Source organism: Staurois parvus, unplaced genomic scaffold (genome assembly GCF_062004578.1).
Source record: "Staurois parvus isolate SC_StPar_1 unplaced genomic scaffold, SC_StPar_1.0 ptg000362l, whole genome shotgun sequence".
NCBI lineage: Eukaryota > Metazoa > Chordata > Amphibia > Anura > Ranidae > Staurois > Staurois parvus.
Genome location: NW_028318158.1, coordinates 11720407 through 11745894, shown reverse-complemented (window position 1 = coordinate 11745894; position 25488 = coordinate 11720407). Strand labels below are relative to the sequence as shown.

Below are 25488 nucleotides of genomic sequence, written 5' to 3'. Positions count from 1 at the left end.
GACAAAGACGGGCTATTACTATGTTGATACTGACTGACAGGCTTTCTGGTGGTTTTTCAAATGCAATGAGCTTGGGGGCCTGTTCAAACCATGAGTCACTCAGGGAGCGCTGTTCGTTTCTGTGCGAATTACAGGTAATTCAGGTGCAGTGGTGCCGGACCACAGCAAAAGTAGTGCATGTTCAGCTTTACAAAATGCGCAGCAGCCAAATTGCATGGTACTTCTGTACCATGCAATCTGGTGCAGGCAAACTCACTTCATTATTATTATTATTATACAGGATTTATATAGTGCCAAGAGCTTGCTCAGCGCTTTACAATATAATGGGAGACAATACAGCAACATTAGAGTTCAATACAAAAGGGTTAGCAGGGCCCTGCTCCTTGGTGCTTACAATCTAAGAGGGAGGGGCTGGTGGTACAAAAGGTAATAACTGCTGGGGTTGGACTGGTAGGAGGAATAGATTTGTTATTAGCTGAAGGCAGGATAGGCTTCCCTGAAGAGATATGTTTTCAGAGATCGCCTAAACGTGGGCACAGTAGGCTGACAGATTGAGGTAGAGAGTTCCAGAGGATGGGGGAGGCTCTGGAGAAGTCCTGGAGATGAGCATGGGAGGAGGAGACAAGGGAGCTAGAGAGCAAGAGATCGTGGGAGGAGCGGAGAGGATGGTTTGGGTGATATTTGGAGACAAGATTGGTGATGTAATTTGGGGCAGAGTTATAAATGGCTTTATACGTTATTGTTAATGTTTTGAATTTTATTCGTTGGGCAATGGGAAGCCAATGGAGGGATTGGCAGAGAGGGGTGGCAGATACGGAACGGTTAGTAAGGTAGATGAGTCTGGCAGCAGCATTCATGATAGACTGAAGAGGGGATAGCCTGCGATGAGGTAGGCCAATGAGGAGGGAGTTACAATAGTCAAGGCGATAGATAACCAGGGAGTGAATAAGTTGCTTAGTAGTTTCTGAGGTTAGGAACGGGCGTATCTTGGAGATGTTGTGGAGGGGAAGTCAACAAGATTTGGACAGTGATTAGATTTGGGGCTGAAAAGACAGGTGCAACCTGTGTTATCTTTACACTGACACACACTGCAGATCTCAAGTGCAGTGTGTTTTGAAAGCAGTGCAGGAAATGCGCATAAAATGCTGGTTTCCTGCAAGGAATTCTGGTGTGAAATGGCCCTTAAATATCTAAGGGTTACAGAAGCTTTATCTGTTCTTGACCTCTTCTTAAAGTGACATTTAAAAAAATTATCAAACAATTATTAAATTCATAAAAAAGGGTAAAAACAAACATGAATACTAAATATACTAAATGAACTAAACTAAACTACTGTAAATGCACCAAAAAAAACCTTGAGCCCCAGTTCACACCAGTATGACGTGTCATGCGACTTGACAGATCAAAGTCGCATGACAAATTGCACCCTATTGCAGGCTATGGAACAGATCAAATTGGTGTGACTCCAATTTGCACCAGCTTTGAAAAAGATTCTTGAACTATTTTTTGTGATTTCATGCACAGATGTCGGCAAGCAGCACATGAAGTCTCACTAATTGGCAGCTTTGAAATCGCACTGAGGTAGCGTGATTTCAAAGCTGCATTTTTTTGGGAACTAAAGGAAAAGAGAGGATTATTACCTTCTCAAACAAATTTCACCTCAATGAGCAAAACTGAGAGTTTTACTCTTTGGCAAAATTTGCCATTGAGATCGGTAGTTATGTGGCAAAACTAATTTTGCCAAAATCATTTCACTCTTGTGCTGACATGGTCATCAATGGCTTTGTTAATAAACAAAGCCAAGCCTGACCCCTAGGCTCAGCCTAATGCTACATTAATGCTAACTCTACTATAGAACACTTCCCCCTCTCCTTTTCAGGAGGAGAGATACTATAGTCCACAGAGAGAACTGGGAACAATGCATTTGATAAAAGTGCTCACTGGATATTTGGCAGGATCAATGGGTATTTCTTGCACCTGTTGAACAGATAAAGCAAAACACTTGTTGTTGTATATTTAACAGACGAAAAAGGAGCAAGCAAAGACGTCCATTGGTAGGGTTTACAAACACTAGGATCTTCCCCTACATTGCATATACATGAGATAAAATAGACACTTTAAAAATGTGAATCCAAGGCAAAAGCACTTGCACCAGGGGCGGACTGACCATTTAGAAACTCGGGCACTGCCCGAGGGCCCAGGGTCAGTAGGGGGCCCCATGAGATTCCCCTGGTACCTTTTTCATAGGCTTTTTTTAGTTTGCGCAAGGACACAGGGGCCCCATGATCCCCTATTGCCCAGGGGCACCATGAGTTGTCAGTCTGCCCCTGACTTGCACACAGCTGTAAAAGGGTTCTTTAAGGGCTTTCTGTTTTCCCGCTACACAGATACACCCTAGCTGATTGTTCTGGTGACTATTGCAAGTAGGACTGAAAATCAAAAATTTTACAGTCGCCATCAAATTACAAATATAGGAGAAATATTACAATGGGGACACTTGTTCCCATGACAACTTTTCCAAGGATCTACTCCCACCTATGCAGATGCGACAAAGCACGCGCATGTTTTTGTGCGTTTCCACACATCGCATTTAGGGCAGTCCATTCATTTCAAAGGACTACTGTGTGAAAAACACATGCCCCTTTTGAAAAATGGTGCTGTACCAAAACGCACGGTAGCTAGATGAACAGCGTAAACATGTGAACCTAGCCTAAGAGGGTGATTCTGCTTACTTTGGGGGGATTTATTTTACCTGCCTGTCCTTTTGATGGAACAGAAATATGAGATGAAGGACCCAACAGATTAAATTCAAAATCCTAACACTGACGTACAAAGCTGTCCACTATACTGCCCCGAACTACATCACTGACCTAATATCCAAGTACCGCCCAGCACGCACACTCCGCTCCTCACAAGACCTCCTTCTCTCTAGTTCCCTAGTCTCCTCCTCCCATGCCCGCCTCCAGGACTTCTCCAGGGTGTCACCCATTCTCTGGAACTCCCTGCCCCAACCCATCAGATTATTACCTACTCTCCTCTCCTTTAGGCGCACCCTGAAAACCCATCTCTTCAGGGAAGCCTACCCCACCCCCTGCTAACTTGCCAACCTCCTACCACCCCATCCCCCACAGCTATCTCCTCCTGTGCCACCATCCCCTCCCTCCTAAATTGTAAGCTCGAAAGAGCAGGGCCCTCAATCCCCTCATGTTTTGCATTGTATTGTTATTGTTCTGTCACATGTTCTGTCCCCCTTTGTAATGTACAGCGCTGAGCGAAATATTGGCGCTTTATAAATACTGTATAATAATAATAATAATAACCAAAAGGACACAATCAGAAAACAAATAAAAAAAAAGCTTTTAGGTTTTAAAGCTGAATTCTGGACACAAAAACTTTAACAGCCACAAAAGGTATACATTTCTATTATGTGCAGCAAATACCCTTGCAAACCTAGATGTTACTTTGTAAAAGTAGCAGTGACATCATCACTGTGCTGTACATAGCCTGTGCAGAGAACAGACCTGTGGGAGGGACTCCACAGGCCCCACCCACTACAAGCTGCCTGCAATAAACTACAGCAAGGGGCGGAAACAAGACCAGTCACCCTGCACAAGGAGAAAGAGCAGTACTGATGGGTCTTTAATACAGAAAACTCCTGCACTGAGGCAAAGTGTCAAACAGGAATACTGCACAGATCTGAAAGAAATACACAAAGCACACTTTTGGGGTCATTTACTAAAACTGAAGAGTGTAAAATCTGGTGCAGCTCTGCATAGAAACCAATCAGCTTCCAGGTTTTATTCCCAAAGCTTAACTGAACAAGCTGAAGTTAGAAGCTGATTGGCTGCCATCCACAGCTGCACCAGATTCTGAGTGCTCCAATTTTAGTAAATCTCCCCCTAAGAGGATACAAGGAAGAACACACATGGCTCTTGTATGTAGACAATATTTTTGAATCCTGGAGTTCACCATTAACCCTTCCCTACTCTATCCGAAACTAACAAAAAGGTTTTGGATTTACATCCAGAGGCAGAGACTGACTCAGAAATATTTATTTTTCAATGCTTTGTCACAAAAACAAAAAATCCTTTAATATAAAAACAGGATCAGAGGATAGATAAAACAAAGAAAAGCACAAAGAAATAAATAGCAATATCACAAGAATATATCTGATGAGGGACGGGAGCTGGTGGAAGCGACAAGCGATGAGCAATCTCTGGATGCCAAAAGAAAAATTCAATAAGCTGTTCTATACCAGACAAGATAAATGGCTACATAATAACATATAAGTATAATGGGGAAAAAGAGAAAGTTTTGTACTTCTAAGAAAACTTCAGAGAAAAACAGGAGACTAAATGGAACATCGCAGCTTGTTTATCCTAATGGATCAGAAAAGAAAAGTTCAGCTCTGCATTTCAATATTCTGAATGATTGTGATGCTGTGATATATGAACAAGGTGCCCCTAGTTTTAGGGGATAAGGGCTATTTCCACCAACGCACTTTAACCACTTAACCTCCAGAAAGTTTTACCCCCCTTCATAACCAAGGCATCTTTTACTTTTTAGCACGCTATTTTAACTGGTAATTATTTGGTCATGCAACTCCGTACCTAAATTAAATTTTGTTGTCACAAATAGAGCTTTCTTTTGGTCGTGTTTGATCAACAGTGGGTTTTTTTTATTGTATAAATGAAAAAAGATCAACAATTTTGAAAGAAGAAGAATATTTTTTTTACTTTCTCATATAAAGTATATCCAATAAAATCAAATTTCTTAAAAAATGTAGGCCAAAATGTATTCTGCTACATGCCTCTGGTTGAAAAAAAAATGCCAATAAGTGTATAATAATTGGTTTGTGTGAAGATTGTAGAGTCTACAAACTATGGTACAGGGGCGGACTGACAACTCATGGGGCCCCCGGGCAATAGGGGATCATGGGGCCCCTGTGTCCATGCCCAAAATCAAAAAAGCCTATATAAAAGAAACCAGGGGCATCTCATGGGACCCCCTACTGACCCCGGGCCCTCAGGCAGTGCCCGAGTTTCCAAATGGTCAGTCCACCCCTGCTATGGTATAAATACTGGAATTTATACAGCTATAGACACTATACTAGTAATGGTAGTGGTCAGCAATTTATAGTGAGACTGTGATAGTGTAGTGGGCAATCTGGCACAGACTGGCTGGGAGGGACACTGACTGACACTGATGAAATACAGTGATTAGTGATAATACCGCACACTGTACTAATGACACTGGGTGGGAAGGGCTAAACATCATGGGGAAATCAAGGGTTTAACTACGGTAGCACAGTGGCTAAATGGTTAGCACTTCCCCCTGGCAGTACTAGGGTCGTTGGTTCGAATCCCAACCACAGCACCACCTGCCTGGAGTTTGCATGTTCTCCCTGTGCCTGCGTGGGTTTCCTCCAGGTACTCTGGTTTCCTCCCACACTCCAAAGACATGCTGGTAGGTTAATTGGCTCCTGTCTAAATTGGCCCTAGTATGTGTAAGTATGAATGTAAGTTAGGGACCTTAGGTTGTACACCCCTTGAGGGTTAGGGACTGATGTGAATGTACTATATATTTGTAAAGCGCTGTGTAAATTGATGACACTATATAAGTACCTATAATGAATGTGCTTAAAAACTGTAATATGTACTGCCTTTGCTTACAGATCTGGCTGCTTTTTCTCCCTGAACTCAGATTTGATTTCAGGGAGAAGAAACAGCCAGATCGCTGTCTGTGTACAGAATTCTTTGTCTTTGTACACAGAGCTCTATGCTGTGATTGGCCACAACCAATCAGCAGGTATAAAGCCAAAATCATTGGCTGAAACCTGCTGATGAACTTGTGCTATGTCCAATCACAGCGTAGGTCAGCAGTGGGCATGAGCATGCGTATCTGAAGACCTGGAAACAGGAGGCAATGTACGGGTACATCGGCTAGCGCGTAGCTGCTGCCTGCCGTCAGCAAATATGTGGGCAGGCAGCAAGTGTTAACCCCTTGTCTACCTAGACAAGAGGTTCAATGAAGCTCATAGTTGCTGCTGCAGCCCTGTGCTTGGTACCAGATACCCTGTTCACATTTGGGCGTAGCAGAACTGCGGGCATAATTTTGTCCGTAGTTCTGAAACCCGCTAAAAATGTGCCATACGGTGCGTTTGTATGCCATTCATTGTTAATGACACCCCAAATATGCTAAAGACACGGGGGTTTTGTTGCATGACCAGGGGCTGACTGACCATTTGGAAACTCGGGCACTGCCCGAGGGCCCGGGGTCAGTAGGGGGCCCCATGAGATGCCCCTGGTACCTTTTTCATAGGCTTTTTTGACTTTGGGCAAGGACACAGGGGCCCCATGATCCCCTATTGCCCGGGGGCCCCATGAGTTGTCAGTCTGCCCCTGTGTATGACAAAACAACCAAAAACACGTAAAAACATGCAAATTAAATATCGCACCAAAGTCGGCTCCAAAAAAGGGTACAGGAGTAATTTTGGCACGTTTTTGGAGTGAAGGGCAGCACATTCAAATGAATGCGCTACAAAAAAAGCTAAGAAAAGCAAATAATGTGTTGAGGGTGTGTTACTCAGATGTGAACAGGGCCAAAGAGTCGGCAAAGGGCTTTCTGATGAAAGTGATCTGATCACTTTTATGAGACTCTCTTTGTACACCTTATTGAGGATCTAATAGACCCCCAATGTTTCTATAAAGAGTACCTGTCACCTGTCCATGCTTTTGATAGCAATAATATAGCCAAAAAGTGTAAACAAAACTGAATTATATAAAAAAAAAAATGAAAGCACTCCTGTCACCCCTGTACATACCCCATATAGAAAGCACAGCATAGGCGAACACATGTATGTTACCATCAGTTGGGCCACACATGTGAAGTATCGTCGTAAATGTAGAAGAGTGACTGAAAAGTGATCTAAATGTGGAATACTCTTCAGAGAGAAACACTAGTGTACACTAGCCCTTAGAGTTACTGAAATGCAACAGAAAAAAAACAGTTCTCTTCCTCTGCCAGATATGGCTGTGCTGTATGGCAGAGCTGTACATATCTCCAGACAGGATAGACAGAAAACTGACTCCGTTGGAAGGTAAAACAGCTCATATATATATATATATAAATTTCAACTGTTTGCCTGGAGCTTAGTTTGAAAATGTTTCTCTCCAGAAAGTTGTTTCCTATTGCATAATTCTGCTTTATGATGGAATATCAAAGGGCTGCACGCTGAGGATGGGCTCCTTCCTCTAAACAGGACTGCAGAAGATTTCACTTGGTAGGGAATAATTAAAGAGCCTGTGCAGCGGAGGTGCTCCCATCATAGTACAGAGGTTTCTATCTGACATATCCAGGGATTAGATCTTCAGCCAGAGAATGAATTAGCATTGTCAATGTCTCCGCAGCTGCTGAGCAGAACACATGTGTACTCCGAGGCGCAGGTGCGTGTAATGAAATATGCACTACCATCTCGCACAGAAAAATTGGCTTCTGTCATGTTTGGTTGCAGAGAGGGCTATAAATAGGAGAATCCATCTTAAAGAACCACTCCAGACAGATTTTGTTTAGTTCTGAAGCCTCATGCAAACGGACGTTCACAAGCTGTGTGCTGAAGCGTAAAATCCCCGGCGCTTTCTGGCACTGGATGGTTGAATGTGCCGTGCTTGTGGTGTATGTGCATGCACAGGTAAATGCACATCTAGAAGCCATCCATGCTTGCTCACGCATGTACACTGCTTCTCCCCAAACCTGAAAGTGGCATGTTTGCCACATACGTGCTACAAATATATATATATATATTCATATATACACAGTATATATATATATATATATATATATATATATATATATATATACACATATACATATACAAGAACAATTGTTTGAAAGCACTACCAAAATGTTGATATTATTATTTACACATGGTGGCATGCAAGCCTACTTATAAATTGTAGTTTTGAGCTCTGCATTTGAATGCTGCAACCTGAAATCATTGCATTACCTACAAAGATCTGTATTTGTATACTACATACTTATGCAGTACTAGTAGTACACATATTATATTTTCTGTTCCTATTTTCTCATAGTATGTCTATGGAACTACACTTCCAATGGATACAATATACCATTTTGTTGGCAGATTCTGCATTTGATTTTCTCACTGCTGTTACACTGTTATTTTATTAGTTATTTGAGTACTCACTTTCATAAGCATATATAAAGTATAAACGTTAAAACATTGCAAGCAAAGTCAGATATAGGAATTTTCTTGCCAGACTTCCAGTGCAAATAATATATCATTCAGGTGGTGTATCCTGAAATTTATTTTCACACAGCTATCACTCTGCCAGTATGCTAGGTATGACATATGATTTGCCACTAGAGTACATACCTACCCTTTTTTTTTGCCTTTTTTTTCCCAGCCAATAGAGGATTTTTTTTTTTTTTTTGCTGCATTGCCCACTTGGTTTCAATAGGCAAGTATGACATACTGGGTTGGAAATAGCTTCACCATGGAGCTAATCATCATGGCTGTGGCAATGTGCACACACTAGAGTGATTTCAAGGTTCTTTTGGACATGGGCATTCGGGGATGGTAAAAACACGGATTAACCACCTGTTTTTACTGCCCCTCTGCTGCCGGAGTGAATCTAGCCTTACATTTAGTCACTACATTGCTCACCTATTTAGAATTTGTACAGGATGCCAGGGATGTGTCCTGGACAGTAGGTATGTTTCTCCACTATTTGGGTTGTGGTCCCTTTAAGCCCTCATGCACACGGGACGTTTTTACAGCGGCTGTTTTTGGCTTTTTATGTTTTTTTCTACAGCCAGTAAACCCCCCAGCATGTTATCCTATGTGTCCATGCATATATACAGACTGTAAGCAACGTTTTTTGGCTGGGATGTTTTTTGGCTAGAAAAAAACCCCAGGACTAGTGGGTTTCTAGAGGAGTTTTTTAGCTGTACAAACGCTCTAATGCTGAAAAATGTGGCAAAGAGGCGTTTTTGGATGTTCTTTTGACCAAGAAATTTTTTTTATTATGGTCAAAAAAACCTCTAAAAAATTTAAATGCTGCAAAATGCTGCTAATCGCTGCAAAACGCCGCTAAACGCTAATGCAAAAACGTGAAAAAAAGATTAAAAACTCACGTTTTTAACGTGACTTTACACAGCTAACGTTACCAGTGTTATCAAAACGTCCCGTGTGCATGAGGGCTAAAGGGGACAGTTTGAACACATTGCTGAGTACACAGGAGTTCTCATCCATTACAGGTGAGGGGTTCTGGGGTAGTCTGGTTAGAGAGGACTGATTTTTTGTATTCTCTGGATTGCTAATTCCTCAGTCCCCAGAATTCAGAGATTTGGGTGGGAAAGAACCTCCAAACCTTGGTTACAGGGACGTTGGTCCTGATGGGGTTAAGTCTAGTACACACTATTAGATATTGGACCAAAATATCCGTATTCAGGACAATCAAATGTTTGATTTTCTGTTTGTAAGTACATTGCTTTCTAGAGCCGATATGGATTGTTCAGATGAAAAATTTTCCTGATAGTTATCATAACGTCTGATTTTGTTTAATTAGGACAGTATTTGTCCTATAAAAATTGAAGGAGCAAGACCGGCATAATTGAAAACAATATACGACCACAGACCAGACATGGACCATAGCTACTGTATGTACATGGGAAGTACCATTTAAGTAGGTATTCTCATTGTCAACATGGGATGAGAACACGGAAAAATGGGAATGATTGTTGATCAAATTTTCTAATAGTGATCCCTCCTAGATTGTAAGCTCCAAGGAGCAGGGCCCTCCTATCCCTCTTGTATTGAACTGTATCGTTGCTGTATTGTCTCCCGTTATATTGTAAAGCGCTGAGCTAACTGTTGGCGCTATATAAATCCTGTATAATAATAATATAATAGTGTGTACTAGGCTTTAATCCGTCTGCGTGAGAGTCCAGAAAAAGAACAAGAAACAGCCAGCACCTCTCTGTAAGGTGAAGTGTTGAGCAGTACACACTTAGGCGCGATTTCTGAAGATTTATTGCTACTTGTGAAGATTTTCAATGATTTTCAATTTGCAGCGCGATTTCCATTATATTCTATGTGTGTGAAATCGCAACAAAACTGCAGAAAAAAGTAATGCAAAAACTACTTTAGAAATCGCACTGCAGAAAATCGCACATGTTAAGACACCGACATTCACATTCATTAGATGCGATTTCAGGTGCAATTTCAAGTCCCAAATCGTACCTGAAATCACACCGATGTGACCGGGCACTTATACCTCGGTCACATCAAAGCCGATTTCGAAATTGTGTGACTTACAGTGAAGTCGCATAATTTCAAAATCGGGTGACCTGCCAATTTTATTGCGATTTGGAAGACATTTGACACAGATGTCTATGCAAATCGCAAAAAAAGTAATGCATGCACTACTTTAGAAATCGGTGCGGCTCCGACCAAGTCAGAACCGTACTGATATGACCGCTCTAAAAGCGGACAATAGGGTGCGACTTGCCTTACGATTTGCAAGTCGTCTGGCATGCAAATCACATGCCAAATTGCACCCGATGTGACCACTGGTGACCTGACCCCTAGGACCTTTGAGGCAGTCGGGGACATTAACTCTTCATGGGACAAGATGGCAGTAAGTCACAAGTGTACGGAATATTTGTTTTTGTCTATGCCAAAGAAAGCTATTTTGCCTGAAGAAATAAAAGCTAATTGCTTTTACCAATGTGCTTGGCTAATGATCTCAGGCTCCGATATCACACCTTTATTAAGTATCACCTCGAAGTTTCTTCTAGATAACTTTACAATAATTGATCAATCAAAGTGCCCACCATAAATACCTGATATATTCCATGCAAACCTGGAAAAAAAATAAAAAAAAATTGGAGGCAAATTAAATCATGAGAACATGTGGACTGACTTGTAATGTCTGGTGTCCTTAATGGCGCGGTCGCTTGGTATCCGCTCACTCTCCCGCTGGTTGAATGCATACAGCCTGTAGGGGTCCTCTCCAGGCTTCCATCTCTGGGCGTTCAGGTAACGGCGTTCATCAAACTGGTCCCACAGATCATCCCAATCCACATCCGCATCCTGCAGACACAGAAATCCAGATGATAGCTTTCAGACTCATCTTGAGAATGTCTGACACATGTCATGTTGAATTGGAAGACACAAATGTAACTGTAGTTACTTTCCTAACAACATTATAAAGAAATATTATATTTGTTCACAAGGTTCTTGTTATACAGGCAGCTTAATGTGGTTCTAAAGGTTGAATTTGTTTTTAACTAACAAACATGTTATACTTACCTGCTCTGTATAATGAGTTTTCATAGGGCAGCCCAGATCCTGTTCTTTCTGGGTCCCCCCCCCCCCCAGGCAGTCCTGGCTTCTCCCCCCTGCTGAGTGCCCCCAATAGCAAGCCACTTGCTATGGGTGGACACGGGTAGGCTCGCACCCGAGCCGCACTCCTGTGAATGCTGTCAATCACAAACTGGTCATAACTGACAGAAGCAGGAGCCAATGGCTCCCACTGCTATGTGAGCCATCAAGGAGGCAGAGACCCAGGAGAGACGCTGCTCTCATGCACATCACTGGATCGGGATGGGTAAGTATAAGTGGATCAAATATTACCTTTGGAAGGAACAAGAGAACATATTTATTTTTTAGCATTATTCACAATCTTGAACATTGGTGCTTTGAACTTTTTATTTCATGAGCTTGTTTTTACCTTTGTGAACTTTCCCACTGTGTGGAAGGAAGACTAATTATCTTGCATATCTGGAATTGCACATATAGTGCTCTGCAAACGTTATGGACGGTTGTGAAAAGATTCTGTAAATGAAGAATGCTTTCAGAAATAGAAGTGTTAATAGTTTATTTTTATAATTTAGCAAAATGGAAAGTAAATGAACAGAAGAGAAATCCAAATCAAATCAGTACTTGGTGTGACCACCCATTGCCTTCAAAACAGCATCAATTCTTCACCTGCACACACTTTTTGAAGGAATTTGGCAGGTAGGTTGTTCCAAACATCTTGGAGAACTAACCACAGATCTTATGTGGATGTAGGCTGTCTCAAATCCTTCTGTGTCTTCATGTAATCTCAGACAGACTCGATAATGTTGAGATCAGGGCTCTGTGGGGGCCAAACTATCACTTCCAGGACTCCTAGTTCTTCTTTACACTGAAGATAGTTCTTAATGGTGTTGGTTTGTATGTTTGGGGTCATTGTCCTGCTGCAGAATAAATCTGGTGCCAATCACACGCCTCCCTGATGGTATGGCATAGTGGAAAAGTATCTGCATGTATTTTTCAGCATTAAGGACACCATTGATGCTGACCAAATCTTCAACTCCATTTGCAGAAATGCAGTCCCAAACTTGCAAGGAACCTCAAACCATGCTTCACTGTTGCCTGCAAACACTCATTACTGTACCACACTACAGCCCTTCAGTGAATAAACTACCTCTTGCTACAGCCAAATATTTCAAATTTTGACTCATCAGTCCAGAGCACCTGCTGCCACCTTTCTGCACCCCAGTTCCTATGTTTACAAAGTTGAGTAGCCTTGTTTCCACGTCAGATGTATAGCTTTTTGAGCACAATGCTTCCATGAAGACCACTTCTGTCCAGACTTCTCCGAAGAGTAGATGGGTGTACCTGGGTCCTACTTGCTTCCACCAGTTCTGTACTGATGTCATTGCTGGACATCTTCGAATGTTGAAGGGAAGGATGCGTCTTTTATCTGCTGCATTAAGTTGCCTTGGCTGACCATTGCATCTACGGTCCTTAATGTTGCCTGTTCCTTTGTGCTTCTTCAGAAAAGTTTGATGCGTTGAATTGATGCTGGTTTGAAGACAAAGGATAGTCACACCAAATATTGGTTTGATTTAGATTTTTTTTTTGTGTTTGCTCATGTTGCATTTTGTAAATTGCTAAAAATAAACAATTAAAATATATATTTTTGAAAGCATTCTTATTTTACAGCATTTCTTCATACCTGTCTATAACTTTTGCACAGTACTGTATTTGTTTGCCTATTGGCACATTACAAGCATTGTGTTTGCACATGTTTAGATTCTATTTGCGATATTTTATTTAATATAAGCATTAATAGCCATCTGAAGATTTGTTATATTTACAGCGCTGAGGGCTGGGTGATATAAGTTTACATTGTCGTTTGTTTTCTGGTTATTTTTATAAGTTATTTATCACTGACAGCACTCTTGTTTTTAGTATTGAATTTTTATATTTTTACATTAGATATATTTATAGTGCTGTGTCAGACAAAGTCATTAGAGTGTATAAAAATATTCTTTGATATTTACACAGCAGCTGTCAAGTTTATTGCAACACGTTTAGCATTTTATTTTAGCACAGGCTTCTCATATGTATTGGATTCATGTATGCTCTACGATAGCCTAAGGCTCCATGTACACTGCAGCTGATAAACTCACAATTAGGAGCTTTTCTGCGTTTTTTTCAGCAGCCCCTGAACTCTCCCTAATGTTTTCCTATGTGTCTATGTACACTATGTCGTTTACAGTCGTTTTTTGAACGCACCAAACTTGCGTTCAGGAGTACACGTTTGTAAACACGTGTAAACGCGGCTAACCGCATTTATAAGCGTTTGTGTTTGTAAACATTTTTTAACTCTTCCATTTCCAGATGCTGTCCAGAGCCTTTTTTCATTATGAAAAATGCATGCAAAGCCTTTTCCCGGAACTCAAATGGACCTGGTACACCATACTTTGAGGTTTCACATGAAAGAAAATATGTTAGACACTGCTGCAATAATTTCTGCACAGAAATGAGCTGGAACACTTCCAAACACCACAATAAAAAAAAAAAAACAGCTAGTCTCAACAAATACTGCCCTCTCTATTTATCTCAAAATGTCTGAAATAGTTAATTTTTTTACTGTTTTTCAGTGCATTCTGGGCATTTTGAATGGTCTCCTGAGGTTATCTTTAAAAAATACTTCAAATGCTCATAAAGGCACATAAACGTGGTATGCAAACGCGGCTAAACAGACGTTTTTTAACCTACATTATCCAGCAGTCAGTTTCCATCATTCAGAAGTGTCCCGTGTACATGGAGCCTTACTCGACTTTTTTATCCCTGAGGAACCCTTGACGTCTTCAGATCTAGGAGAAGCTTTGGTAAAAACCAATTCATTGGTGGTCATTAGGAAAAAATGCCCCTTACACTGGTGACTAGTAGGAAGAATACCCACACATCAGTGGTCAGTAGGAAGAATACCCTTACATTGGTGGTTAGTAAGAAGAATACCCCTCACAGTGGTGGCCAGTAGAAAGAATGCCTTTACAGTGGTGGCCAATAGGAAGAATGCCCCTTACATTTGTGGCTAATAGGAGAAATGCCCTTACATAGGTGGTCAGTAGAAAGAATACCCTTATAAAAGTAGGATTATTGCCCTTACAGTGGTGGCTGGTAAGAAGAATGCCCTGACAATGGTGGTTAGTAAGAAGAATGCTCTTACATCGGTAGTCAGTAGGAAGAATACCCTTACAAAAGTGAGCAGTAGGATGAATACCCTTACAGTGGTGGCTAGTAGGAAGAATGCCCTTAAAATGGTGGACAGTAACTAGAATGCCCTTAGACTGGTAGTAAGTAGGAAGAATGCCCTTACAGTGGTGGCCAGTAGAAAGAATGCCCTTACAGTGGTGGCCAGTAGGAAGAAGGCCCTAAAAGTGGTGGTCAGTAAGAAGAATGTCCTTACATTGGTAGTCAGTAGGAAGAATACCCTTATAGTGGTGGCCAGTAGGAAGAATGCCCTTACAGTGGTGGTCAGTAGAAAGAATGCCCTTACAGTGGTGGCCAGTAGGAAGAATCCCCTAAAAGTGGTGGTCAGTAAGAAGAATGTCCTTACATTGGTAGTCAGTAGGAAGAATACCCTTATAGTGGTGGCCAGTAGGAAGAATGCCCTTACAGTGGTGGTCAGTAGGAGGAATACCTGTACAGTGGTGGCATGTAGGAACACTACCCTTACAGTGGTGGCCAGCAGGAAGAATACCCTTACAGTGATGGCCAGAATGCCACTTTTACAGTCAAAAAGGTAATTGGTGTCAAGCAGCTGGTGCTGCCAAGGCTTTGGAACTATGCAGGCACTATCGAATGGGTGATCAATCCGCCACAGCTCTAATAACCTCTGGAGAAACCCTGGTTGAAAATGGTTTCTCTAAGCAAACACTGAGCAGCTTCAACTTGTTGTACGCCATAAGGAGCTAGGCAGATTTATCTGTAAAACAAATAGGTAAAGATGCTCTCTGCATCTCACCACTCACCATAAAGCTGGAATGTCCATTCACTTGTTCCGTTGTATTTCAAGCAAGAAAGTTGAAACTTTTGAGAAGTGTGATATTTATCCGATAATTGATTCTTATTCACTTTGCTGCTGCACATTTATCATGTTAATAAGAGTCTGAAAAGCATCGATGACACTTTTTATTTATGGGTCTATGAGGGAGAACGCTTTTAAGCAGTCGGCAGTCACTGAAAACAGACTGACAATAAATAGATTTATTTAAATTAAAGTGTTTACAGAGAAGTGTTGAAAATGGGCATGTATTCATGCAGGAAAAGTGTATTGTCAGTGCACATTTTACTTAAAAACATCCTGGAGAAAAAACATATGAGGTGCTTTTAACCTGTTAAAATGGTCAGTTTGCTCAAACCTGACATGAAGGTTTAGGTACATGCTGCTAGGTTAAATACCACATTAGCTTGTGTAAGACATTTCTCATATGTTCCTTCACAAGAATACCTATTTGAGCGTATGCGCAGGTTCATACATTCCTCCCAACTTTCTGAGACTGGAATGAGGGACAACTACTAGCAAAAAGTATATAGGTAAATGACACACTCCTGCTACACACATGAAAATTAAAGCACAAAAAATGATTGGTGAAACCCACAAACGTCTTTTTTACTACTACTGTTCATTTATACTGGCTTTTGAAATTTACAAATGCAGCTTTTCAAGATTTTTGATAGATAAATAGTGCATTGTTTATACGGACATAATCATCAGACCTAAATGATGGACAAGTGAGGCGGAAAGAAGGACAGAGGGACATTGTTCCAAAAGAGGGGAAGTCCCTTCAAATCAAGGATAGTTTGGATTTATTCACATACTACAGTAATGTACATTATTATTATTATTATTACTACACAGTATTTATATAGCGCCAACAGTTTGCTCAGCGCTGTACATTACAATGGGAGACAATACATGAGACAGTACAGTAACAATACAATAAAATACACGAGGTGTTCGAGGGCCCTGCTCCTTGGAGCTTACAATCTAGGAGGGAGGGGAGAGTGGTACATGAGGAAATAGCTGTGGGGGATGGAGTGGTGGGGAGAGCGGAGGAGATTAGCAGTTAGGTGAGGGCAGGGTAGGCTTCTCTGAAGAGATGGGTTTTCAGGGTGCGCCTAAAGGTGAGGAGGGTAGGTGACAGTCTGATGGATTGGGGTAGTGAGTTCCAGAGGATGGGGGAAGCCCTGGAGAAGTCCTGGAGATGGGCATAGGAGGAGGAGACCAAGGAGCTAGAGAGTAGGCGGTCTTGTGAGGAGCGGAGAGTGCGTTTTGGGTGGTAGATGGATATCAGGTTGGTGAGGTAGTTTGGGGCAGTGTTATGGACAGCTTTGTATGTCAATGTTAGTATTTCGAATTTTATCTGTTGGGCAATCGGAAGCCATTGGAGGGATTGGCAGAGAGGGGTGCTGGATACGGAGCGGTTGGTAAGGTGGATGAGTCTGGCCGCAGAATTCAGGATAGACTGAAGCGGGGAAAGCCTGTGATGAGGTAGGCCGGCGAGGAGGGAGTTACAGTAGTCAAGTCGTGATATGATAAGGGAGTGAATGAGTTGCTTTGTAGTTTCTGGAGTTAGGAACGTGCGTATTTTGGAGATGTTGCAGAGGTGGAGTCTGCATGAATTCGTCAGAGATTGGATCTGGGGCTGGAAAGACAGATTGGAGTCTAGAATGACACCTAGTACTCTTGCGGGGTGGGGCTGATGGTGGCGTTGTTGGTCGCGATGGAGAGGTCGGGGGGGGGGCGCGGGCTGAGGGGAAAAGTAGGAGCTTGGTTTTGGCAAGGTTTAATTTGAGGAAGTGAAATGACATCCAGTCTGATATGTCGTTCAGAAGGCTAGTGATTCGGGCGGAGACTGAAGGGGTGAGGCGAGGGGTAGAGAGATAGATTTGAGCGTCATCGGCATAGAGATGGTAGTTGAAGCCGTGGGAGTGCATCAGTTGACCAAGGGAGCAGGTGTAAATGGAGAAGAGAAGGGGCCCGAGGACAGAACCTTGGGGGACCCCAACAGAGAGGGGGAGTGAGTACATAAAGTGCATAATGGTTTGTAAGCCTTGCAGCATGCGCATGCACGTTCAGAACTGGTATTGCCGCCAAATGGCCTTAAAAACTGGAGCATTACATGGAGAAATTGTTGAGTGGTCCTTAGCTAGTTCCCCTTTATCTGTGACCTGACCTAAATCTACCTTCTAGTGTACCACCCAACCTTTCTGCTGACCTGCCTCTGGACCTTTTGCCTACCTGTAGTATCCTCAGCTTGCATACTTGACATTGCTTGCTGCCTTCTGCTTTGTATCTTCGCTAATAATCAAAATACTTATGTACTTGCTCCTGGGGACATCGTAATGCATAGGAAGGGACTTCCGGTGATGTCACATCCATTCACTGAAGCACGGGCTGGATGTACATAGCAGCTCTTCCTGCTTTACATGAGATCTCAAAAAAGTACCTGTATAAGTGCGTTGGCTTTTAATCCTTCTTAATAAAAGTTGTATTTCACTATGAGAGGCTCTTCTTCTTTCTCCCTATGGACTTGCTATATGATTTTGGTCTATATATGAGTGAATAAAGGGCCTCCAAGCCATATGGAGTGCCGGATGGAGTATAACCAAGCTGGAAGTCCTTTGGCACATTTTGACTCTCTTGCTATATAAAGAAGTATATTTGATAAGTGGGGTGTAAGTGGAAGACACCTGTGGGAAGTTATCACCTATACGGCACTTATGTTGAAGTGTTTGGAGTGGCACTGAGCACAATCACATTGGACTTATTGTGTAACGCGGTACTTGAGTGTTTGCAGTGAAATAAAATTAAGTGCACTTTTTGGTATTGCTTTAAATGGGGACAAAACTGGATGTGAAGAGGCATCACATTGCTTCCTTGCAGCCTGTCATTCATCAATTGCAGAGAAGAGGCATGTTAGACGCACGTCAGAATGCAGCCTTTTTGCATCTTTGTGCTGCTGATCTCGCCCAACTTGTTTCAGCTGCTTTCTCTCTGCATACACTCACTCTGGGGGGTGGCTGCTCTGAGTGCTCTCCATTACTGTGAACTGGCTTCCAGATGGCAACAACAATAAAACATGTTTGTATGATACGTGATTCCACTGCAAGTGTATGTGATAGGGTGACAACTCAGGAGCACAACTGGGAGACATGGACAAAGCGTTGTCACCCTTTACTAAGGACTGACTGAGGACCTTCATGGCAGGATCTCCAGGCATCATTTTAATGGAACCTGCAGATCTAAAACATAGAAAATAGGGTAGCACCAATACAGTTTTTTTAATCGGCAAGTATGAGTACGATACTTGTGATCAAGTACTTGCAGATACTGATTACCGTTACCTTTGCGGCGCGATTTGAGCCCATACAAAATGATTGGGCTCAAATCACACTGCAAAGATCTGCATAAGATTGGAATAGGAAGCCAGTGTGATTTCTCTCCAAATCACATTCGATTTCCCTGTGGGTGCGGTGCGATTGGAGCCATGCAAAATTAATATCTCAAATCGCACTGCAAATTGCACCGCACCTGCAGGGAAAGCACATGTGATTCAGACAGGAATTGCACCACATTCCTGATCAAATCACATGCAATTCTTTGCAGGGCGATTTGAGACCATTCATTTTGTGTGGGCTCAAATCGCACCGGAAAGGTATCAATTTCAGGTATGGGAGCATTTGCACGGATACGAGCACTCCTGCAAATGTTTAGTATCAGCACCGATGCCGCTATCAGTGCAAACCTATTTGGCTTTTTGAATGGCATTAATATGTTAAAAATGGTTTCTGGTTTTAGATTTACTTTACATATCAGTGTGACTTAAAGTTTTATTATTTTGTTCTCCTAAAGCTTTTACAAGCAGCTCTATTGTTCCAGGCGTCTTGGAGTTAATGGCAGCACATTACTCAGACGTGTTCCAGCGCTTGATATTAATTACAAGCACAAGGCTCGTGGAAATATTGCATGCTCTGATAGGACCGCTGTCAGCCAAAATGTCATTCCCAGCGGAGGATGTACTGTACCGCTCAGTGCTCTGATAAAGCATTAACTTCTTTGTTATGAAATGTACACATTAAATAACACTTACAGGTCCTAATTATCACTATATTACTTCAGCCGTGAAGAATTACAGTATATACTCAAGGTCTTTCAGTGCCGCATCATCGGACCGCTGAGCCGGAGGAGGAAATTCCAGCAGACACAAATAAGGTGCTTTAATCTGGGAATTTGTCAGGCAGTTGGGATATGTGGTAAAAAATGACAATTAGCCCAATAAACATAAGATAAAGGGCCCCATGGGGAATACTGATCACCTTACTGGACCTTGGAAAACAAATAGGCCTCTTGCATACTACTGCCTGAAAATGCAGAGTTTTTAGGCATACCGGCGTTTTTTGTTTTTTTTTATTGATGTAAATGCAGACCATTGTTTTCAATGTGCCTGTACACACATACTTGTATACATGCACTGCATACAGACCAGCAAAACGAAAAAACAAATCTGTGTTCAGTATTTTTATGCACATTCACGCATGTACGTGCTAATACAGTGGTACCTCCGTTCACGGACAACTCGGTCCGCAAACTGAAGAGTTTGCAAAAATTTGCTTTGGTTCGCAAACTCCGCTTCGGTTGACAAACACAAGCCGCGGCCATCTTCCCTGCTCTGACACGTGGTCGTGACTTCCTGTAGGCGAGATCACGGTCACAGACAGACACTGAAAGTGTACTGTGAAGACACTTACAGTACTGAGAAGCTTTTTGTTGTGCTTTTTAGCACATACTGTACAATACTGTACTGTACCTCCCTGTGCACACTTGCTGTAAAGCTTTTTTGTGTGATTTTGTAGCACATACTGTGCTGGACATCCAGTATGGCTCCAAAGAAAATTCAAAGCAAGCATGGTAGTAAGAAGAAGCAGTAATGAATGTGACAGCATGGTAGTGTGCAGAGCAGTAATGGATGTGACAAGAATGTGCAGAGCAAGCATGTTGTTGAAAAGAAAGTGTGGTTATGCAGAGCGGTAACGAAGGTGACAAGAACATGCAGAGCGGTAATGAAGGTGACAAGAACGTGCAGAGTGGTCATGAAGGTGACAAGAATGTGCAGAGCAGAAAATAAGGTAACCAGAAGGTGCAGGGAGGTAATGAAGGTGACAAGAATGTGGAGAGCAGTAATGAAGGTGAAAAGAATGTGCAGAGCAGTAATGAAGGTGACAAGAATGTGCAGAGTGGTAATTAAGGTGACAAGAATGCGCAGAGCGGTAATTAAGGTGACCAGAAGGTGCAGAGCAGTAATGAAGGTGACAACAATGTGCAGAGCTGTAATGAAGGTGACCAGAAGGTACAGAGTGATAGTGAAGGTGACAAGAATATGCAGAGCAGTAATTAAGGTGACAAGAACGTGCAGAGAGGTAATGAAGGTGACAAGAATGTGCAGAGCAGTAATGAAGGTGACAAGAATGTGCAGAGCAGTAATGAGGGTGACAAGAACGTGCAGGGCAGTAGTGAAGGTGACAAGAATGTGCAGAGCAGTAATTAAGGTGACCAGAAGGTGAAGGGCGGTAATGAAGGTGACAAGAATGTGCAGAGCAGTAATGAAGGTGATGAGAACATGCAGAGTGGTAATGAAGGTGACAAGAATGTGCAGGGCAGTAATGAAGGTGACAAGAATGTGCAGGGCAGTAATGAAGGTGACAAGAATGTGCAGGGCAGTAATGAAGGTGACAAGAATGTGCAGAGCAGTAATGAAGGTGACAAGAATGCGCAGAGCGGTAATGAAGGTGACAAGAATGCGCAGAGCGGTAATTAAGGTGACCAGAAGGTGCATAGCGGTAATGAAGGTGACAAGAATGTGCAGAGTGGTAATGAAGGTGACCAGAAGGTGCAGAGCGGTAGTGAAGGTGACAAGAAAGTGCAGAGCGGTAATGAAGGTGACCAGAAGGTGCAGAGCGGTAATGAAGGTGACAAGAACGTGCAGAGCGGTAGTGAAGGTGACCAGAAGGTGCAGAGCGGTAATGAAGGTGAAAAGAATGTGCAGAGTGGTAATGAAGGTGACCAGAACGTGCAAAGTGGTAAGGAAGGTGACAAGAACGTGCAGAGCGGTAATGAAGGTGACAAGAACATGCAGGGCAGTAATGAAGGTGACAAGAATGTGCAGAGAGGAGCATTCCACTGAGGAAGAGGAAGACAGCGAGGAGGTTAGCAGTGACGCCATAAAATCCATTATGGAAAAATGGAATGAGTGCCATGATTTTTTTGAGAAGCACCACCCCAACATAACTGTAACGAACGAGCATTGAATCTGATGAACGATAACATGGTCTCTCATTTCCGGAGGGTTATGCAGCGCAGGAAAAGACAAGTGACATTGGACAGATTTTTCACCAAAACTGAGCCTGCAGCTAAGAGACAAAGAAGAGAGGAAACCCCTGAAGGAGATCTCCCCAATGTCCTTATGGAGGGGAATTCTCCCTCTGAACAATAACTGTCTCCCACTGGCCTTCCTGTCCTCCACGCCAGAAGTCATCTCAAGCAAGGTTAATGTTCTCTCTCTTCTTACTGTACTGTACTTTGTTTCATATTTTTGTGGTTCAAAACAAACAAAAAAAAAGTTCAGAACAGATTAACCTTATTTACACTGAACCTTATGGGAAAATTTGCCTTGGTTCGTGACCAATTCGGTTCGGGAACCAGAGTCGTGGAACAAATTAAGTTCATGAATCCACGTATCATTGTACTCGCATAAGCCAAACTTGCTTCATTAAAATAAAGCTATTAGAATTTTGTGTGTCCGCATTTGCACAAATACGTGCAAGTGCTAGACAGCCCATCCTCCCGTTTTTTTTTTTTTGCCAGGAATATACTGTACATTGGTAAAGTACCCACAAAAAACAGTAGATATAAGATAGGTTTATAAAGAACCCAAGTCAAAGAGAACTTACAAAACTTAATACTTTCCAATATTTCAGCCTTGGTCCTCAGGACAGAGGTAATTCCGCCCACAGTCTGTCTCTGGTACGCCCAATGACTGGTGGTCCAGCCTAGGCCCAGCCTACTTACTGGAGTGTCCTGTTGAAACCTGACCTCTAATAATGTGGAGTCCGCCCAATCACAGCCCCGATCACTATAATAAATGCCTTCGCATTCACGATATGCACAAAACCACATAGTGAGCATGCAGTGCCATTCATTGTTAATGACAGCCCAAATGCAGGAAAGCAAGTCACGTAGCAAAACACGCAGCTAAAAAAACATGTTCTGCCCAACTTTTATGTAATTTTTTTTCATTGTGTTGAACTGCATCAGTTTATTATTGTTCAGCAGTATGCTGACAACTAGGGGATGTTTTGGGCCACTTTTTTACTATATGAATTTGGGGGCTAAGAATATGCATGCATCATACATACTAGGGGGAGTACAACTGGGGGAATCAATGGTGGAAAAGCATCTGGAGGTTCTGGTAGATCACAAGCTTAATAATGGCATGCAATGCCAAGCTGCGGTTTCTAAAGCGAGCAAAATCCTCTCTTGTATTAAAAGAGGTATAGACTCCAGAGAGAGAAATATCATATTACCTCTGTACAAATCATTAGTAAGACCTCATCTGGAATATGCAGTTCAGTTTTGGGCACCAATTCACAAAAAGAACATTGGAGAACTGGAGAAAATACAGTGAAAGGCAACTAAACTGATACGAGGCATGGAGGAGCTTAGTTATGAGGAAAGATTAGAGGAACTGAATTTATTCTCTCTTGAGAAGAGAAGATTAAGGGGGGATATGATCAACATGTATAAATGCATCAGTGGTTCATATAGTGAACTCGGTGTAGAGCTATTCACCCTGAGGTCATCACAGAGGACAAGGAGGCACTCTTTACGTCTGGAGGAAAAAAGATTTAATTTCCAAATACGGAAAGGTTTCTTCACAGTAAGAGCTGTGATAATGTGGAATAGACTCCCTCAAGAGTTGGTTCTGGTCAGCTCAGTGGATTGTTATAAAAAAGGCCTGAATTGTTTCTTGGATACACAGAATATAACTGGATACTAACATTTATAGGTAAAGTTGATCCAGGGAATATCCGATTGCCTCTCGGGGGATCAGGAAGGAATTTTTTTCCCCTGCAGGAGCAAATTGGATCGTGCTTTGCTTGGTTTTATTTTGCCTTTCTCTGGATCAACTGTGGGTATAGGATTATAATTTTTTTTTTTTTTGGTTGAACTGGAAGGACTTTGTTTTTTTTCCAGCCAGAATAACTATATGTAACTAAGTAATTATGTAACACATATTACACTGACATGTTCCATTGTTCTTACTATTATAAAAATTAATGTGGCCATGCAGATATGAAGTCACTGCAAAGAGCAAAGATCAGCAGCACTAAGATGTAACAAAAGATAAATAAAAAGAAAAAACAAGTATTTTATTTAAACAATTACAATTGTTTTTAAATACAGTGTTTTAGCATTCCAAATGTCATCCAGTTGGGGTTTACATCTACTGTAACTAAATTAAGCTATAAGGATGGCTTCCTCAGTTTGGCTTTATGAGATGTTACAGAGCTATAACAGTCACTCCATTGTTAGGACTCTGAAAGGTAATGTTTTTGCTATCTATAAGCTGCTTCCAAGAAAGCAGATTGAGGAAGGTCTAAACATCTCTGATGCAGAAGGTGCCAGACTTCAGTGTCCCATGCACCACACTTAGAGTCATCCTTGAATACCACAGTACAAGTTAGACTCTTTTTTGGGACATTTTACTGACAAGGCTCACCTACTGGCAGTTTATCATGTACACCAGTTTAATGACCGATCTCTGTTGTATGTTGTGGTGGGGATGTGCTACATGCATGACACCAAAAGAAAAAAGCAGAGGGCTTAGAAGAGAGGAACTGGTTGTCAAAGGGCCCAGGCACTGGACAGATACATAAAACTGGAATTCCATATGGCAACAGGGTGCAGATCGTCTTGAAGCAGCACACACATGAATATAATTCAACAACACCTTTTCTTCATATCTAGAGTGTCAGAACTGATTAAAAGTCCTAAACCACCTAAACAAGGTGGAAACTTGTTGCTCCCACTCAACTTCTGTGGGACCTTGCCTGTCTTTGGTCCTTGATGCCAACTCAAACAAACTAATTTTTTCTCTGTAGCCTTGAGCATCCTTTTATTGGAAGCATGTTTTTTTCCATTTGCTGACTGAAATAGGCATAACATAGCAAACACACTTTATCAGGTTAGCTCGTTCAGAGAACAAGTGCACTCTTCTAGAGTTTTAGTTTTTGCCGTCCTTACAATTGCTTTGGTATCCTTTTCTTCAAATCCAGCATGCTTTCCTGGATATAACCCAAGGCTGTCCCGTGGCTCTTGTTCCTCCATTTGTTTCCTGCCTTGACTTTCTGACTGTGGTATGACCAGGATCCATCTTCCCCAACCTCTGCCTGTTTTCAAGCAGTGCTACAATACTTTGTTTCAGTTGGTTGTCAATGTTGTCAGTTATGGATTTGAAGACCACAGAAAAGTCCAAAGCTGCTTTGCAATGTAGTGCAGACCACATTGGGTCCCGCAGATTTGTCCCAGGTTCTATTCCTTATTGGGTACACAGCAACCATGCACACAGCAGCTCCCTCAGTCTTACACACAGTAACAAGGCAGTGAATGTCTTTTATGATTCATTGCTGTTTAAATTTGGATGAGGTGCAGGGAAGCTTTGGGATACTGCAGAATTTAGTGCACACAGTATTTGAAGACACTCTCTATTCTGTCTACTTTGCTCAAGGGCACACCCGTTCTTTGCAGAGACTAGAGCCACTAGCACGTCTGAGATTTCCAACAGCACTTTAACAGCACTGACACAGTCAAGCAAGGGGTTAAACAGCAGACAGTCACTAGGATCCCACTTCCAAGCCTCTACTCACTGTGGTTGATTTACTAAAGGCAAACTGTACACTCTAGAGCAGTTGCTCTAGTCTAGAGCTTAGTAAATGAGGCAAAGTTTTACTTTGCAAAGAATACCCAATCACATGCAAGGAAAATAAAAAAACATAATGTTTGCTTGCACATGATTGGAAGATGGAAGTCAGCAGAGCTTCTGCTTATTTACTAAGCTCTA

At 42.0% G+C, this 25488-nt stretch overlaps 1 protein-coding gene across 1 annotated transcript in view; it reads right to left on the bottom strand.

Moving 5' to 3' along the window:
- Positions 1-25488, bottom strand: part of GALNT14 (polypeptide N-acetylgalactosaminyltransferase 14) — a 600541-nt gene that overhangs the window by 343273 nt on the left and 231780 nt on the right. Inside the window, exon 2 of the mRNA XM_089685116.1 lies at positions 10947-11116. Within this exon, the coding sequence (XP_089541242.1) occupies positions 10947-11116 (170 nt within the window). The remainder of the gene's footprint in view (positions 1-10946; positions 11117-25488) is intronic.